Consider the following 18,345-nt stretch of genomic DNA (forward strand, 5'->3'; position numbering starts at 1 on the left):
GTGGCACACAGGTTTAGTTGTTCCATGGTATGTTGGGAATCTCAGTTCCCAGGCCAGGGATTGAACATGTGTCCCCTGCATTGCAAGGCAGGTTCGTAACCACTGAACCACCAGGGAAGTCCCTTGTGGTTATTATTGTTGCTCCTGAGAGCTGGCAAGATCAGATGGTCCCCAGAACCCAGGATTGGGGTTCCATTTCTCTTTTTAATTTTGTCTTCTTCTTCCCATCGGCCTCTGGTTTTGCCCTCCTTGGACCTTTCTTGTCACTAGGGGCTTCCCTGCCTTTCTCCCTCCAGGCCAGCTTTCTCCTCCCCTCAGAGCCCACTGGTGGCCACCTCTCACTGTGTAAGGGCTTGATTTCCGTCAGTCTATAAAGGTAAATTATAAAAATCATTTGTTGTATTTGTTCTCATTACCTGGAGGGTTGTCTGAAATTGTCTTTTGTTGCAATGCCACATTTGCATATCTCTATGCTGGAGTTAAAGGCTGCAGCCGTGGTTTCACTGCAATTTAAATATTAATAAAACCTCCTAAACCTCAAGCTGTTGTTTTAAGCAGCCTGGCTCTTCGGCTCCTAGGTTGCTAATATAATTTAATCTTTGTCCTTTGCTTCGTATTTGTTTAAAGAGCCATTCTGGAGTCAACTGGAGCCAGCTCTGTAAATAAGATCCACTCACGGACCCCGGGAACCTTAGTTTTCCTTAAGGGGACTAAGACCTACTTCTCCTGGAGACAGAAGAATAGACCATGGGTGACATTTTATACCAATTAGCAGCCCCTTCCACTAAGCCAGTGGTTCTCAAACCTGAACTTGCTTCAGAGTCTCAGACTGCTGGGCTCTTCCCCCAGTTTCTGATTCACCAGGTCTAGAGTGAGGCCCTGGAATCTGCATAGTTAGCAGGTTTTGTCTCAGCCTCCCCCCTCACTCCTCATCAGGGGACTGTGGTTTGAGAATCACTGTGCTAACGTGCCCTTTCATTCTGGGTCCTTGACCTCTGGTTGGCTGGCTCCCACAACATGCAGGGAGTCTCCTGTTCTCCATTTCTTCCAGCCCCTCAAACCATTACTTAAGATTTTCCTGATTTCTGAGACTCATTTCGGAATCCTCCTCCTGCACTTCCCTGATCCCTGCTCTCCACGGCAGCTGGCTGTCTCCAGTTCTCCTTAATTTTCTATTTGCCCAGATTCATTTAATTTTCTCCTTGTTAGGGGCAGATTTACAGGCTGTTGAAGGGAGCCAGGCATTCTTGGAGTTTGGTACAGGGTTCCCGGGCTTAGCCATTTCACAGCTAGCTCCCCCATTCTTGACCAGAAGGCCCCACTCTCTCCTGGGTTCTATAGGTGGATCTGCAGTTCCCGCCTCACCCTGCCCTCCTCCGTGTGCTCCCTGCCTCTGGGGCTGCCTTTATCTGCTCCTTGCAGCCTTCACAGGATACATTCTGGGCACCTTGGCTCCTTCCGCTCTAACCACCCCAACACCGATTCCTTTCTTCTTCCCCTGCATGTTTTTGAGCCGATACTTTGTGGATGATTCTGGTTGCATTTTTTAGGAGGGAGATAATCTATGAGCTCTTCTCTAGGCTCCCCTCCCTGCGCCTGCATGATAATCCTTCCTCTTCTCCTTCCCTTCCAGCTTCTTTGCTGAAGTTCATTTCATGAAATGAGATAAAGGCAGTACAGGAAATCATTCCCCAAAGGCTGCTAAAGGGCTGAAGATTTCGGGATGGAAAAGTGGGAGAATACCTTAAAGCCAGAGGTCAAAAAAGCAAGTAGCTTTACTCCATCATCAGATAAGATTCTTAAGCTCTGCAAAGCATCATGAGGCCAGGCCCAGAAGCTGACTTCTGGGAGAGGTTAGGCAGAGTGGGGAAAACAGATTGGGTGGATGTTTGTTGGGAGATCTTAAGAGACAATTATGGAAAACTTCTTAGTCTCTGCTTTCACCCAGGATTCCTGGGAAGGCATGATATACTACATAGATGTCACTTTTTCTATTAACCCATTAGTGATAGGGGAAGCAGGATGAGGCCTAGTTTACTCTCAGGGTCCAGTAAACCATGGCTTGTCAAAGGAATGAGACATTTTGGACTGAAGACTGTGAAGCACTTGCTTCCTGCCTGCCTTTATGGACTCTTCTGTCAGGTAGACAGGAAGCTGCCCTGGGCCCAAGAGAGGCTGCACAGTGGGTGAGGCTGAACTGGACTGATCTGGACAACTAGAAAGTAAACAACCCTAAGTGAGGAAGCTAGATGGGAGTGGAAAAACAAGTAGCTAGCATCCAGTCCTGTAAATCCCCTTGCCTAGGGCTGCTTTCCAAGTAGAGCTGCCATCAGGAGGTAGGAATTTTCTACTGCCTCCCACTGTAGCCCATAAGAGAGACCAGAGAGGGATTCCCCTGGCACCCTGGCAGTCCAATACAGGGGGCACAGTTTTGATTCCCTGGTGGGTGACAAGATCCCATATGCCATATGGTGTAGCCAAAAAAAAAGCCAAAGTGCACTAATTCCTCTCACAATTCACACCTCTCCCCAAATTCCCTTGACCTGAACCGCTCGCTTTCTGACCCAGGGTCAGTGACAGATGCAAGTGAAAAGCTGAATGGTGGGATGGAAAAGGCATGGGTTCAGATCTTTGCGTTGTCATTTATTAGCTGTGCACACTGAGTAAAATCTTGAATTTCTAGCTCTTGGTCTTCAAATGAGGTGACAAATACCCACCTCACAGAGCTGTGATGAAGACTAAATGGGGGATTTCCCTGGTGGTCCAGTGGTTAAGAATCCACCTGGTGAAGCAGGGTACATGGCTGGATCCCTGGTGTGGGAAGATTCCATATGCTACAGGGCCAACAAAGCCCATATGCCACAACGACTGAGGATTTGCTCTAGGGCCCATGCACCACAACCAAGAGGACCCCCGCTCACTGCAACTAGAGAAAGCGCACGCACAGCGTTGAAGACTCAGCGAAACCAAAAATAAATGAAAGGACTAAATGAGATAAAAATATAATAATGGCAGGTAGTTCCATTTTCTCTAGTTCTCCTTCACCTATCCGCCTTCCTTACAAATAAGGCAGTACTGAATTATGCAAGGATTTCCCTCTCTGTGTCAAAAAGGATGCTAATTTCTGAAGAAAGCAAAGACCGAGAAAAGATGATACAGTTATCAGTGGGTTAAGCGTGTTAATTAGGAAGGGTTGTCTGAATTCTAAAGATGTCCTCCCTGGATTTCTGGCCCCAGGGGTTATTCAATCAAGCACTAAGCTAGGTGCTGCTGTGAAGGGACTTTGAAACTCTAATTATGGTTACAGACCTTAAGATAGGGAGATCACCCTGGATTACCTGGTGGATACACTCCTACCAGAAACAGAAATTTCTCTGGCAGGAGTTATGAGGTAGAAGCAGGAGTCAGAGAGATCGCGTGAGACAATCTGAGCAGGCAATGCTGGCTTCTGAACATGTAGGTAAGAGGCCATGAGTTTGGAATGTGGGTAACCTCTAGAAGTTAAGGATGACCTCTGGCTGACAGCCAGCAAAGAACAGATATCTCAGTCATAAGACTGCAAGGAACAATCTAGACAACATGAAATGAACTTGGAAACATTCATTCCCGGAGCCTCTGGGAAGAAACACAGTCCTGTGAAACCTGAAACAAAGAAACCAGCTGAGTTGTCTTGGACTTCTGACCTACGGAACTGAAAGATAATAAATGGGTACAGTTTTAAGCCACTAGATTAGTGACAAATTTGTTATGGCAGTAACACAAAACAAGTACAATAAGATTTTGAAGTCCCCTTGATAATCCTAGGAGATAGGTACTATTATTACCCCCATTTAACAGATGAGAGGGGCTTTCCTGGTGGCTCAGTGGTAAAGAACCCGCCTGCCAATGCAGGAGACTTGGGTTGGATCGTTGGGTTGGGAAGATCCCCTGGAGAAGGAAATGGCAACGAACTCCAGTATTCTTGCCTGGGAAATCCCATGGACAGAGGAGCCTGATGGGCTACAGTCCATGGGGTGGCAAAGAGTTGGACCCATGACTTAGCAACAACAACAGAGGAGATAGTGAGAAAAGGCTCTGAGCAAGACTGCAAGTGAGCCATCAGACTTGGTGTTGCTACCAAGTTTATTTGCAGGTGAAAATACAACATTTACAAAACATATTTTGTATAATCAAGTCTTTACTGCCCCACACACTGGGGGACTAAGGAAGACTTAGTCCTTCCAACAGTTATAAACAGTCCTGGATCATGAGTTTATGAAACACTTTCTCTTCCTTCAGCAAACAAAATTATTTATTAATCTGTACAGTTCAGCAATAGGGAGCAAAGGGAAAAAAATTACCTCAAGGAAAGCAAACAGCTCCTTTCCTGGTGGGATCCGTCATTTTACGGACTTGAAATATTTATATCAGAGATCTTACATTTCAAGAGGAATGGGTCACATATCAGAGCAACAATAAACATTTTATTTGTTACTAATGGGGAGTTAGAAGACTCTCTTTGGATACCAGTTCTTGAAAAGATTTTGCTTTAGACCACATTAGTGCTGAGAAATTCTTTAGAAATCCAACAACTACAGCCCAGACTTTAGGAGATCAGGGCCAGAACGACTCCCCTCTCTTCAAATAACCCTCAAATTTTATATTATATCCATTACCTGCCTCTGGATTCACTACCCAATGCTCCATTCCAACACTTGAGAGCTGCCCTCAGACTGTTCTGATTTTAAGTCACGTCAAGATTCCCAAGCACTCACCTTCCATTGAAGGATCTGACTTTTGGCCTTTTGAGAAACAAATTTGGGGAAACCAGCTATTCTCCTGAGGCCAGCCACTCTGTGCCTCCAGCTCACGCTTGGATGGGGAATAGGGCTGATAAATAATGAATCAGCATCCTGTTCAATTGGTGGGGTTTAAATTATTTTAAATTCTTTTCAGGTGAAAAATTACTACAATTTTGTGCTCATGGCAGATTTCAAAGGGAGACCTGAAGCAGAAAATCTTTAAGCAACCCTTGCAGAGCCAGAAGTTCTTTTCAGGCTGATGTACATAAAATATTTAGTAATCGGGGCTGTGGAAGTACTTAAGAGGCACTTCTTAAACATGGAAAAAGACCACTTCTTAAGCTCATTCTTGGGGTCCTGCAGAGACAGGCCCTATCTCTAATATACGCGGCTGGCTGGAATCAGCAGCAGCTCTGGGCGACCTGGGGGACCAGGTAGGTGTCCAGCTCCTGGCACTGGTAAAGGGCCACACTGTCCAGTACCCACTCTCGGGTTACCACAGGTGCTTCACACATCTGCCCGATCACTGCGGACAGAGAACACAAGCAGAGATTAGTATCAGTTCACATTTTCCAGATGAGACTCTAAATCTACTCGGGGCAACTGGTTGCATGAGTTTGTAGAGCTCCTCAGGCAGGAGCTAAATCACGGATCCTCAGCAATGCTTCAGGATGTAGTAATAGAACCTTACTCTGAAGCTCAGGAGTGACTACTGGTAAAAGCCTACAGCCTCTGGCAACTTTATTAACATGTGCTCCAATCTGTTAAAGGAAAAATCAACAGAAAGAGCAAAACAGCATTGCAATTTAATGTGGAAACATGTTTGCAATATCTTAAATGAAAAAACAAAACAGTTGATGAGCATGATCACATCTGTATAAAATATACCTGTGTATAGACAGACACACGAACTTTCTGGTGATCCTCTCCAAGTGGACGATCTTGGGCTTACTGGTATTATTTTATTGCGTTTGTGCTCATTTATATTTTATGTGATGAATTTTCATATTTAACCCTCCCCCCCCCCGGGGAAACAATTCAGGCACTACTTTTAAAATATAAAATAAACAATAAACATGTTTTGAAAGGACATTTCGGCCATTCATTCATTCATGCAACAAATATTTATTGAGCATGTAGAGTGTACTGAGAACTGTGTTAATCAAGCACTGGGTAATCTGTAGTGAATAAAATGCATCCCGCCCCATAGGACGCAGGTACAAGCCTATGGCTTTCTGGAGGCTCTCACAGGTGCACCCTCCACCCAGATGATACAAATAGGACATTTAAACCTAAAGGCACCACAGTAATCTGCACACTTAACCTGGACCTTCTACCTCAGACTCCTCTGGATGAAGCCTTACAGAGAGACTCACCATGGAAGCCAGCATCCTCTGTCCAGGCATCCGGCTGCACAACCACAACTGGGTGAGTACCCTGCACCCCCAGGAAGGAAAAAGCATTGAGGGTTTCAGAACAGGACTTCTGCGACAGTCACTTCACCACTTCTCAATGGTTTGCTGAAGCAGACTACTCTGTGGGCAACCACACAAATGAGGGAGAAGGGCACATGGTAAAAAGGAAGGGTCAGAGGGAAAGAGGGCTTCCCAGGTGGCTCAGTGGTAATGAATTCACTTGCCAACGCAGGACATGCAGGAGACCTATGTTTGATCTCAGGGTTGGGAAGATCCCCTGGAGGAAGAAATGGCAAGCCAGTCCAGCATTCTTGCCTGGAGAATCTCTTGGACAGAGGAGCCTGGCGGGCTACAGTCCATGAGGTCGCAGAGTTGCATCCAACTAAGCGACTGGGCACACACGCACACAGAGGGAAAGAGTATCCCCTTAGGTGTGTTAAATACTTGGAGCTCTTGGGTTCTCACTTACCCCTTAGAGACAGAGTCTTCTGGCACAGGTACAAGGGCAGAGAAGGGTCAGGGTGAGGTGAGGCACCTGAGGGTACATTTGGGGGGTTCCTAGGGACTGATGGGTTCTGTCTTGCTCAACCTCAGGACGGGATACTATGTCCTCCCTGATAGGGCACCAAACACTTACCTGGCCTGGGGTGAATGATGAGGGCTCCTTCACCACAGAAGCCCCACACAGCTGCACCATCCATTCTAGTTGATCTAAACAGGACATTTAGACTCAAAATCACCACAGTGATCTACACATTTACCTGAGCTCTCTACCCCATCCTCTTCTGGAAGAAGGCTTACAGCAAAACTTCTCAGTGGGAGAGTCCATGTTTTGCCACTCCAAAGGGACAGAAAGGCCTTAAACTACAAATTCTAATTCTACAAAGTCAATTTGCCACGGATATGCTACCTACTTTGCTTATCAGTACCCATAAGGCCACTTGGTAGATAAGGTCAAACTCTTTCAAATGAAACTCTTTGGAAGAAAAAAAAAAAAAAAAAAGATCTAATTTCCATTAATTTGCTAAATTGCTGGCTAAGATACTGTGAAAAAATACCCACCTGCCATCCCTCCTTCCCTGCCTAATTCTGTGTTGGTAATTGATAATCACAGCCACTGAGAGCACCATGCTTGGTGGTAATTACTGTAAATGTCAAAAGACGGGAAGATAATTCATTCAGTCAAGAAAAAAATACAAGTCACTCTGGACAGAGACTCAGCACATTGGTGGGGAAAGGCTGTCTACAGAGCTGGGATCAAATCCCTTGAGGGAAGAAAAATTGGAAGAGATCATAGAGATATGCCACTTGGACCTGGAAAATCAGCAGAACTGACCACTGGGTGGCTTCCAGGCAGCTTCAAGTTCTCTCTTCCATCAGTCAGTCCATTTCTAGGGATTGCTGAGATGCTCCTTCTTGTTTGGCTGAGTACACTGAGGTCCATTAACTCACCTCCAAAGTGACAGCTTGCTAGAGACCCTGGTTCTCATTATATCAAAGTACAGAAACACGGAGAAAGCTCTGAGTGGCACTTGGAAATTTCATAAAAATCCAATCAGTAAACAATAAAGACAAAAGCAAAATTACTTTGCCAGGTTCTGCTCATCTGGTCCTTGGGGGAGTAGGAGGACCTGATCTCTGGGACAGAAGTGGGTACAGAGGCAAAGCTGGGTAGCCAGAAGGCAGCCTCTATTCGGAAAAGGCCAGAGGGTAGCCTCTGTTTGGAAAAGAATGAACTAAATCTATACACACCTCAGGACCTCAGCGCTGTACAACTCCAGAGCTGAGCTCCACAGCACTTCTCAACATAACATTACATTCAGTATTGAATTTAATTAGAAAATGTTCATCAAGAGTCTTCCTCTGCTCTGGGCCTGTGTGGGGCCCCAGGCCCACAGGGCTTAGGCAGCTGCTGTGCTTTGGTCTCTGTTTCAAATAAAGATGGTTTAGGAGGAGCAGAATTCTTTCTTGACATTTACAAGCCAAAAAGGTATCTTCTCCCTAACTTATTATTTCCCCCTTTCTTAGACCAAAGGTAAAAGCAGCTCTATCCCACTGAGCACAGAGCACACTGTGTGCTAACTCTTTACCGCCTTCTAGCTCTTGAGAAGGGGCACTGGGCTAGTTCTCTGCCATAGGCTATTTAGGTGCGGTTTTGTCTGATGGGTGGTAGAGAAAGAGAATAACCTCTAGAATATCTCACCCAACTGAGGGAACCCCCATAAGGTGATGATGTAGGGGAGAGGTTGGTGCTGGATTGAGCAGTTCTCTTACCTGTGGGCATATTGGTAAAAGGTCCATAGCAACAGATTTCCAGGCCCTTGAAGATCTGGGAGAAAAGAGGGAGAGGGGTGGAAAGAAAGAAACGTTCATTGTAAAAGATATGGATTTTATAAAAAGCAATGTAGAGAACTTAACCTGGTGGTCCAATGGTTATGATGGCACTTCCAAAACAGGAAGGTCCCTGTTTGGGGGACAAGGGTTTGGTCCCTGGTTGGGGAACTAAAATCCCACATGCCATGGGGGGCAATTTTCCCCCAAAGCAATATAGAGACTCTCAAAAGTAAGAACTTTTCCTTTTCTTTAACACCTGATAATTTCTGCTGCTCTTTTCCAGAGATAATCAGCCCAGTGTCCACAACACTGATGGATTTTAGAAGAATTTAAGTGCTCTATGTATTTGATCTACTTTACAGTCATTCATTGTCGTTCAAGAGCTGAGGATCCCACCTTGCTACCAATCAGGTCCAGGCTCTCCCCTGACCTGTGCAGGTAAACTATACTTCTTGTAAGATCAGAAGAAAAAAACTGGTCCTCCTTTATCTTTAAGAAAAGGCTTGGATGGCAAAAGATTCAAGTTATCATCTGAAGTTTGATGTCTATCCAGACTTGATAAGTCAGTACGAACCCTGACCCTAACTGCCAGAGAGGCTTATATTTATTTTATGTGTACATGCTCCTTTTCTTCTAGTCCCAGACCTGTTCCTGCCTTCACACTGCTCTTCGAATGGCCATTGTTCCTTCAGGCAACCCAAGTTGTCTTTAACGTGACAGTGAAGCCTGATTCTGCCTCTCTCCACTAAGCTGACTGCATAAATTTCAGGAGACACAGATCACACTGTAACTTGTAGGTACCTCTTCTACTCACAGTACTCAACAGACTGTCCAAAAGAACTTTCTGTGATGGTGGAAATGTTCTATAATTGCTTTAATGAGTTACCTGTAGCTAACAAGCACTTGAAATGTGATCATGATTGAGGAACTGAACTTCGTATTTTATTTAATTTTAGTTAATCACAATGTAAACAGCTTCATGTGGCTGGTGACGACTCTTTCCACACAAGCAAATTCTTACCCATGCTTTGGCACAGGTTCTTAGGGAAGGAATTAGGTATCATTTTAAAGAAAAAGTCGAAATTGTACCAGTTGGCTGGATACATACGATTTAGGTAGCCTATGTTCTCTCCTGACCCTCCTTCTTTCTCCTCATTCCATGAAATCTAAAACTGTCTAGGCCTAGAACTCACACGGCTTCAAGAGAGACTGGAGCAGAGAAAAATCAGGAAGCTAAAAACACATGATGGCCTTTTAGGAAATGTTCACCTTTCTCCTTCCTCTCCTCCCATTTTAACCTCAGCCAGAGGAATAAGGACAGATAGCAGGACAAGTCTGCTTCAGCTGTAAATGATAGCCTCCATCTGTGCCATTCTTACTATCTCTACAAATAAACGGCATCCTAAACCTGTTGGCAGGACCTACATGTTTATGATACTAAAAGTTGTCTCCAGACAGCCAGCTGGAGCCAAGTGAAGTGAAGTGAAAGTCACTCAGTCGTGTCTGACTCGTTGGACCCCATGGACTATACAGTCCATGGAATTCTCCAGGCCAGAATACTGGAGTGGGTAGCTGTCCCCCTCTCCAAAGGATCTTCCCAACCCAGGGATCGAACCCAGGTCTCCCACATTGCAGGTGGATTCTTTACCAGCTGAACCACGAGGGAAGCTCAAGAAAACTGGAGTGGGTAGCCTATCCCTTCTCCAGCGGATCTTCCTGACCCAGGAATCAACAGGGTTTCCTGCATTGCAGATGGATTCTTTACTAACTGAGCTACTAGGGAAGCCCGACTGGAGCCAAATGTTGCTGCAAATAGTACAAAAGATTAGGAATTCTAATTCCTAATTCCATTCTGGATGTCAACATCCAGGCTGACATTCACTGATGAGGATGTCTAGTTATGAGATAGGAAATCTGAAATTTCACCTCTTCAAATACATTTCTCTTCCACAAAAAAACACTATGGTAACACTTGGTGTCTTATGAACGACATTACTTTGACCAGCATGTTCCGTCACTGCCATTACAAATGCAGGACAAAACTCCAAATGCTGGACTTTCCTTTCAAGGAGGGAAGAATCTGGTGCTGACTCTGCCTCGCATCCAGTGGAATAAAAACAACTGACTGGCTCACACAGAGCTGCCCTGGGGCCCAAGCAGGAGGAGAAACAGGGCAGCAATTTTTCTTGGCATCTGGAAGTTACTTGATAGACTCAAAGGGTGAGGGTACACCAACCCCAAGGGTTTCTGAGCTCCAAGGCTTCATCTGTGCTCATCTCCCAAAGCAGTTTTCCTCAGAAAAGCATCTCTGTTGGCTCTCTCTCAAGTCCTATAAAGGAACAGGAGGTGCTCTGTATGGGGATGTTCTGAGATGCCCAGCGGTGCACATTTGGAAAAGGAGGGAATGCAGACCAGGAACATCAGCGCTCAGTGACCCAAGAGCCAGCTCAGGCCTGAGGCAGGTGTGAAATCTTTTTCTTTTTTTTAAGTTGGAGTATAATTGCTTTACAAGGTGGTATTAGTTTCTGCTGCACAATGACGTGAATCAACTATATGTATGTATATATATCCCCTCCCTCGTGAACCTTCCTCCTATTTCCCCGGCCCATTCCACCCCTCTAGGTCATCACAGAGGACTGAGCTGAGCTCCCTGCGCTATACAGCAGCTTCCCACTAGCCATCTATTTCACACATGGTAGTGTATATATGTCAATGCTATTCCTCCAATTCATTTCCCCTTCCCTTCCTACACTGTGTCCATGTTTGTTCCCTACCTTTGCATCTCTCCTCCTGCCCTGCAAACAGGCTCAACAGTATCATTCTTCTAGATTCCACACATTTGCATTAATATACAATATTTCTTTTTCTCTTTCTGACTTCCCTCTATATGACAGACTCTAGGTCCATCCACTTCGCTACAAATGACCCAATTCCATTCCTTTCTATGGCCGAGTAATATTCCATTGTGTATACACCCCAAATCCTCTTTATCCATTCACTTATCGATTTGTCCTGGCTACTGTAAATAGTGCTGCAATGAATACTGGGGTACATGTGTCTTTCTGAAGGTGTGAAATCTTGCCTGGATTTCTCCTTGAGAGAATGACATAATTTTGGCTACATCATCCACAATGGTATGATCTGGGGAGGAAAGTCACTGAATCTTCCTGGGCCTATAGTCTTTTATTTGTAAAGTTGTCAGAATAATTAATTTTCCTCCTGTATGAAACCTCCTATAACATGCCAGGAAACTATGGTGTTGTCATTAAGAGTCAGATTTGAGAGGGAGACTGCAGGGGTTCAGCTTCTAGTTGGGCTCACAACTAGCTGTGTGAGCTTGGGCAAATTACTCAACCTCTTTGAGCCTTAATTTTCTCATCTATAAAATAGGCATAATTATAGTACATGCTTCCTAGAATTGCTGTAAAATTCTTAATTAATTAGCAGTCCCTGGATATAGTGAACATGGCATAGATGTTAATGATTTCACTTCCTCTTCTATGCTCCCCAGACAGAACTGGGTACACCCCTCACAGCACTTACCACAATGCTATAGAGAAACACCACTGCAAAGGAGAAAGTGCAAAGGTTTTAGATTCACATCTATCTCAAATGCCAGCTCTGCCATTTACCAGCTAAGATTTGCACCCTAGAAGGAAATCCAAATTATATAACTTCTCTAAACCTCTAAGCTCCCTCATTTATAAAACAGATAATACAGTTGGCCCACTGCCTTATTGGATCCAACAAGTTCTATGTCCAGATTTAATCAACTGTCAATGGAAAATATTTGGAAAAAAAAAAAATTTTTTTTTTCTTCTAGAAAGTTCCAAGAAGCAAACATGAACTTGCTTTTTGGCAACTATTTATATAGCATCTACACTGTACTAGATATTAGAAGTAATCTAGAGTTGATTTAAAGTATATGGGAAATGGAATTCCCTGGTAGTTCAGTGTTAAGAATCTGCCTGGCAGTAGGAGGGACATGGGTTTGGTCCCTACTCTGGGAAGATCCCACATGCCTTGAGACAAACTATGCCAGCGTGCCAGAGCTACTGCGCCTGTGCTCTAGAGCCCCTGAGACCTAACTATAAAGCATACATGCCCTAGAGCCCATGCTCTGCAACAAGAGAAGTCACTGAAGGAGAAAGCAGACCCTGCTCGCAGCAACTAGAAAAAGTCTGAGCACAGCAAACAAAGCAAAAATTTTAAAACAATATAAGGGAAGATATTATATGCAAATGCTACATCATTTTTAAAAGTGACTTGAACATCCTTGGATTTTGGTTATCTTCAGGGTGTCCTGGTACCAATTCCCCAAGGGTATTGAGGAATGACTGTACTTATTTACTTTGTTGGGTTAGCAAAGCTAAAAAAAAAAACAGAAAACAAAACCCTATTATGAATGCACCTACTTGTTGTTCTAGCAGTGTAAGGGACCATTTTATAAGGCCCCTTCTAAGATGAATGAGACCATCTCCTTGAAGCGGGTCAGAATGCAGAGGAGTAGGTGGGCTTTTTGTCAACACTGGGGAGAAGGGCTTTACCTTCTTGTCCCCGGATTCTCTTGCTCGTTTTGGGCCTTGATGGTTTCTTCCATTGACAACATCTCCTCTGACTTCAAAATCATGCTGAAAGAAACCAAACCCAAACCACAGGGGTCAGAGAAAAAGCTTCCTTCAATGCAAACAGAGGAGATACGTCATATTTAAGGAATGTATTGCCAGGCAGTTTTGACCCCCTTCCCCCAAAATCATCCTTATTGGTAGAATGAATGAAATGACCAGCATCTCAGCTGCTGAAATCAATTCATTGAAGCAAATCTTTCTGGACAGAAACTAACAACTGGCTTTTCACCTCACTGGGACTTGATGTATTTTAATTTTCAACATCTATCTCCTGTCAAAACATTCACTTAGCATTTAGATTAAACTGCTAATACTGGGCTGTTTAAAGATAACTGGAGAATTCCTGATCTTTTAAATCAATCTGTATTACCATCTAAAGAAGTAAGGGCTTCTCAGGTTTCCCATTGAGAGATTTATAGTTAATGAAACCAAAATGATAAAATATACATTTAAAATACTGAAGAAAAAGGCTTTTCATAATCATATTTTGACTGGTCAAGGATGAGGAAATAAAGACTAATCAAATTGAAGAGGTTACAGCTTTTGGGAGAATTTGGGGAAAAGAATGCTTAGAAACAGTTCTTACTGAAACTCAGACTCTCAGGGACCACATTTGTTGCTAAGAGTATTATAAAGAAAAATAAAGTCATGAGTATAATCACAGGCTGTTATTAGGTAAAATAACTCTGAGACTTTCCTGTGGTCCAGTGGTTAAGACTCTGTGTTTCCAGTGCAGGGGGAATGGGTTCCATCCCAGTTGGGGAACTAAAATCTCAAATGCTGCGTATGGTAAAAACAACAACAACAACAACAACAAAGAACTCCGAATATTTCCTGGTCATGTGAGTGAGAAGAGTCTAGTGATAAATAATGTCATCTGTTTGAAGATGACCCTAAAATTAACAGTCCTCGTCATACCCCTGTGCCTACTAACCTCTCTATGTGGGTGTCACACAACATAATTTCCCAAATCCATGCATCTGAAACAGAGCTCATGGGGCTTCCCTGGTGGTCCAGTGGTTAAGAATCTGCCTTGTGATGCTGGGGATACCAGTTCAGGAAGATCCTACATGCTTCTGGGCAACTAAGCCTGTGAGCCGCAAGTACTGAGCCTGCACCTTAAAGCCTGCAAGCCACAACGAGACGCTTAATGCAGTGAGAAGCCTGTGCACCAAAACTAAAGAGTAGCCCCTGCTCTCCTGCAACTAGAGAAAGGCTGCCTCCAGCAATGAAGACCCAGATCAGCTGAAAATGAATAAATAAATAATTTAAAAAATAAATAAATAAAACAGAGCTCTTGATTCTACTCCTGCCTCTCACTCCTCCCCCTCCCAACACGCTCCTCCCTCATGTCTTCCTTATCTAATTAACATCACTAACATTCACTTCATTGTTCCTGACAATCAGAGGTTCCTGACAATTGTACAAGACGCGTGATCAAGACCATTCCCAAGAAAATGGAATGCAAAAAGGCAAAACCGTTGCTTGAGGAGGCCTTACAAATAGCTGAGAAAAGAAGAGAAGCTAAAGGCAGAAGAGAAAAGGAAAGATATACCCATCTAAATGCAGAATTCCAAAGAATATTGAGGAGAGATAAGACAGCCTTCTTCAGTGATCAGTGCAAAATAGAGGAAAACAATAGAATAGGAAAGACTAGAGATCTCTTCAAGAAAATTAGAGATACCAAGGGAACATTTCATCCAAAGATGGGCTCAATAAAGGAGAGAAACAATATGAACCTAACAGAAGCAGAAGATATTAAGAAGAGGTGTCAAGAATACACAGAAGAACTATACAACAAAGGTCTTCATGACCCAGATAACTATGATGGTGTGATCACTCACCTAGAGCCAGACATCCTGTAATGCGAAGTCAAGTGGGCCTTAGGAAGCATCACTACGAACAAAGCTAGTGGAGGTGATGGAATTCCAGTTGAGCTATTTCAAATCCTGAAAGATGATGCTGTGAAAGTGCTGCATGCAGTCAATATGCCAGCAAATTTCGAAAACTCAGCAGTGGTCACAGGACTGGAAAAGGTCAGTTTTCATTTCAATCCCAAAGAAAAGGCAATGCCAAAGAATGTTCAAATTACCACACAATTGCACTCATCTCACATGCTAGCAGAGAAATGCTCAAAATTCTCCAAGCGAGGCTTCAATAGTATATGAACTGAGAATTTCCAGACATTCAAACTGGATTTAGAAAAGGCAGAGGAAACAGAGTTCAAATTACCAATATTAAAAAAAAAAAAAAAAAAAAAAGCCAACATTCGTTGGATCATAGAAAAAAGCAAGAGAGTTCCAGAAAAACATCTACTTCTGCTTTACTGACTATGCCAAAGCCTTTGACTGTGTGGATCACAACAAACTGTGGAAAATTCTTAAAGAGATGGGAATACCAGACCACCTAACCTGCCTCCTGAGAAATCTGTATGCAGGTCAAGAAGCAACAGTTAGAACTAAGTATGGAACAAAGACCTGGTTCCAAATTGGGAAAGAAGTACATCAAGGGTGTATACTGTCACCCTGCTTATTTAACTTATATGCAGAGTACGTCATGAGAAATGCTGGGCTGGATGAAGCACAAGCTGGAATCAAGACTGCAGGGAGAAATATCAATAACCTCAGATATGCAGATGACACCACCCTTATGGCAGAAAGTGAAGAGGAACTAAAAAGCTTCTTGATGAAAATAAAAGACGAGAGTGAAAAAGCTAGCTTAAAACTCAACATTCAAAAAACAAAGATCATGGTATCTGGTCCCATCACTTCATGGCAAATAGATAAGGAAACAGTGGAAACAGTGACAAATTTTATTTTCTTGGGCCCCCAAACCACTGCAGATGGTGACTGCAGCCATGAAATTGAAAGATGCTTGCCCCTGGAAGAAAAGCTATGACCAACCTAGACAGCATATTAAAAAACAGAGACATTACTTTGCCGACAAAGGTTCATCTAGTCCAAGCTATGGTTTTTCCAGTAGTCATGTATGGATGTGAGAGTTGGACCATAAAGAAAGCTGAGCACTGAAGGACTGATGCTTTTGAACTGTAGTGTTGGAGAAAACCCTTGAGAGTCCCTTGGACTACAAGGAAATCCATACAGTCCATCCTAAACGCAATCAGTCCTGAATATTCATTGGATGGACTGATGCTGAAGCTGAAACTGAAACTTCCATACTTTGGCCACCTGAGGCGAAGAACTGACTCACTGGAAAAGACCCTGATGCTGGGAAAGTTTGAAGGCAGGAGGAGAAGGGGATGACAGAGGATGAGATGGTTGGATGGCATCACCAACTCAATGCACATGAGTCTGAGTAAGCTCTGGGAGTTGGTGATGGACAGGGAAGCCTGGCCTGCTGCAGTCCATGGGGTGGCAAAAAGTTGGACATGACTGAGCGACTGAACTGAACATCCACGTCGTTGTTCAGGACAAAAATTTAACCATTATACTCTCAATTCCTTTCTTTACCCCATCCTCCAATTTAACCTACTGCTCCTGCTTCAGTTGTGTCCGACTCTGTGAACCCAGAGACAGCAGCCCATGAGGCTCCCCCGTCCCTGGGATTCTCCAGGCAAGAACACTGGAGTGGGTTGCCATTTCCTTCTCCAATGCATGAATGTGAAAAGTGAAAGTGAAGTTGCTCAGTAATGTCCGACTCTTCGCGACCCCATGGACTGCAGCCTACCAGGCTCCTCCATCCATGGGATTTTCCAGGCAAGAGTACCTGAGTGAGTTGCCATTGCCTTCTCCGATTTAACCTATTAGTAAGTCTTATTTTCAACCATCATAAACTAAACTCTTCTTACCATTTCCAGGCCTCATTACCGTACAGATAACATTCAAACTCTTTACCATGACTCACACCAAACCTGGCCCTTGTCTATGACCTTCTCCAACCTCTTGTCTAACCTCAGCTGCCTACATGCTGCTACTGCTGCTGCTAAGTCACTCCAGTCGTGTCCGACTCTGTGTGACCCCACAGACGGTAGCCCACCAGGCTCCCCGGTCCCTGAGATTCTCCAGGCAAGAACACTGGAGTGGGTTGCCATTTCCTTCTCCAATGCATGAAAGTGAAAAGTGAAAGTGAAGTCGCACAGTCGTGTCCGACCCTCAGCGACCCCATGGACTGTAGCCCACCAGGCTCCTCCGTCCATGGGATTTTCCAGGCAGGAGTACTGGAGTGGGGTGCCATCGCCTTCTCCGCAGCTTCCTACATAAGATCCACCAACTCCCAGCTATACTGGCCCATTTTTCTTTCTTTTTCACTGGTTCCTAGTTGCAGCACACAGGACCTACAATATTCAGCTGCAGTATGTGAACTCTTAGTTGCAGCATGTGAGATCCAGTTCCCTGACCAAGGACTGAACCTGGCCCCCTTGCATTGGTAGTGCAGTCTTAGCCACTGACCACCAGAGACGTTCCTCCCTGGCCTATTTTTCTTTAACAAATCAAGCTCATTCCTTTCTTAAGACCTTTATGTTTGCTGTCCTCTGCCTGTAACATTTGTTTCCTACATTTTTCAAGGTCAATTCTTTCTTGTTTCTTAGGTTTCAGCTCAAGCTTTTCAGAAAGCTTCCTGGGTCTCTTTACCTAAATATTAATAGTCAACCTCTGTCCCCAGTCAACTGCCAGTCTGTTGTTCTGTATATTTCTTCATAGTGTTTATTGATATTTAAACACATCTTTATCTATTTATCTTTATCTTATTTATTATGTATCTCCCACCCTTCAATGAACATTCATCCCACCAAAGCAGAGGCCTATCAGTCTTGCTTTCTGCTGTATTCCTGGTGCCCAGCAGATAGCAGGCTCCCAAAAATATGGCATTGAAAGTTAAAACCAACAGAAATGTCAGTTAATTAATTATGAATATATTGAACAGTGCATAATAGTTTAAAACTGTTTTTTGGTAATTTTATTTTGCCTGATCTGTTGTCACCAGCAGCTCTAAGATGGCTGTGCTAAAATTATTCCTCCTCCTACGCTCTGTCTTATTTACCTTTCCCTGTTCTCAGTATCAAAGAGTAAAATCTCTTTGAAGGAATCAGATTTCTAAACAGACACATTTGCATGTTAATATGAAGGATTCTTCTTCAACTGTGAATGAGTTTTCTACAAAGGTGTATGTATGCGTGTAAGATTTAGGTGGGCCTGTTTCTCCTGCTTATGAATCTTTGTTTGCTAC

General features: G+C 43.8%; 1 protein-coding gene across 50 annotated transcripts in view; it reads right to left on the reverse strand.

Annotated features, from left to right (window-relative positions):
- Window positions 1–4,104: 4,104 nt before the first annotated feature.
- Window positions 4,105–18,345, reverse strand: part of BRCA1 (BRCA1 DNA repair associated) — a 67,590-nt gene continuing 53,349 nt past the window's right edge. For 37 of the 50 annotated variants that reach the window (XM_060395679.1, XM_060395659.1, XM_060395687.1 and 34 more), the window contains 5 exons: window positions 13,078–13,161; window positions 8,471–8,525; window positions 6,834–6,907; window positions 6,158–6,218; window positions 4,105–5,307 (listed from right to left, as the gene is read on the reverse strand). In XM_060395679.1, coding sequence (XP_060251662.1) covers window positions 5,183–5,307; window positions 6,158–6,218; window positions 6,834–6,907; window positions 8,471–8,525; window positions 13,078–13,161 — 399 coding nt within the window. In that variant the 3' untranslated portion in view covers window positions 4,105–5,182. The remainder of the gene's footprint in view (window positions 5,308–6,157; window positions 6,219–6,833; window positions 6,908–8,470; window positions 8,526–13,077; window positions 13,162–18,345) is intronic. The other 13 variants (XM_060395666.1, XM_060395681.1, XM_060395664.1 and 10 more) reach the window with 1 other exon arrangement.

This window comes from Ovis aries, chromosome 11 (assembly GCF_016772045.2).
Source record: "Ovis aries strain OAR_USU_Benz2616 breed Rambouillet chromosome 11, ARS-UI_Ramb_v3.0, whole genome shotgun sequence".
Classification (NCBI taxonomy): Eukaryota; Metazoa; Chordata; class Mammalia; order Artiodactyla; family Bovidae; genus Ovis; species Ovis aries.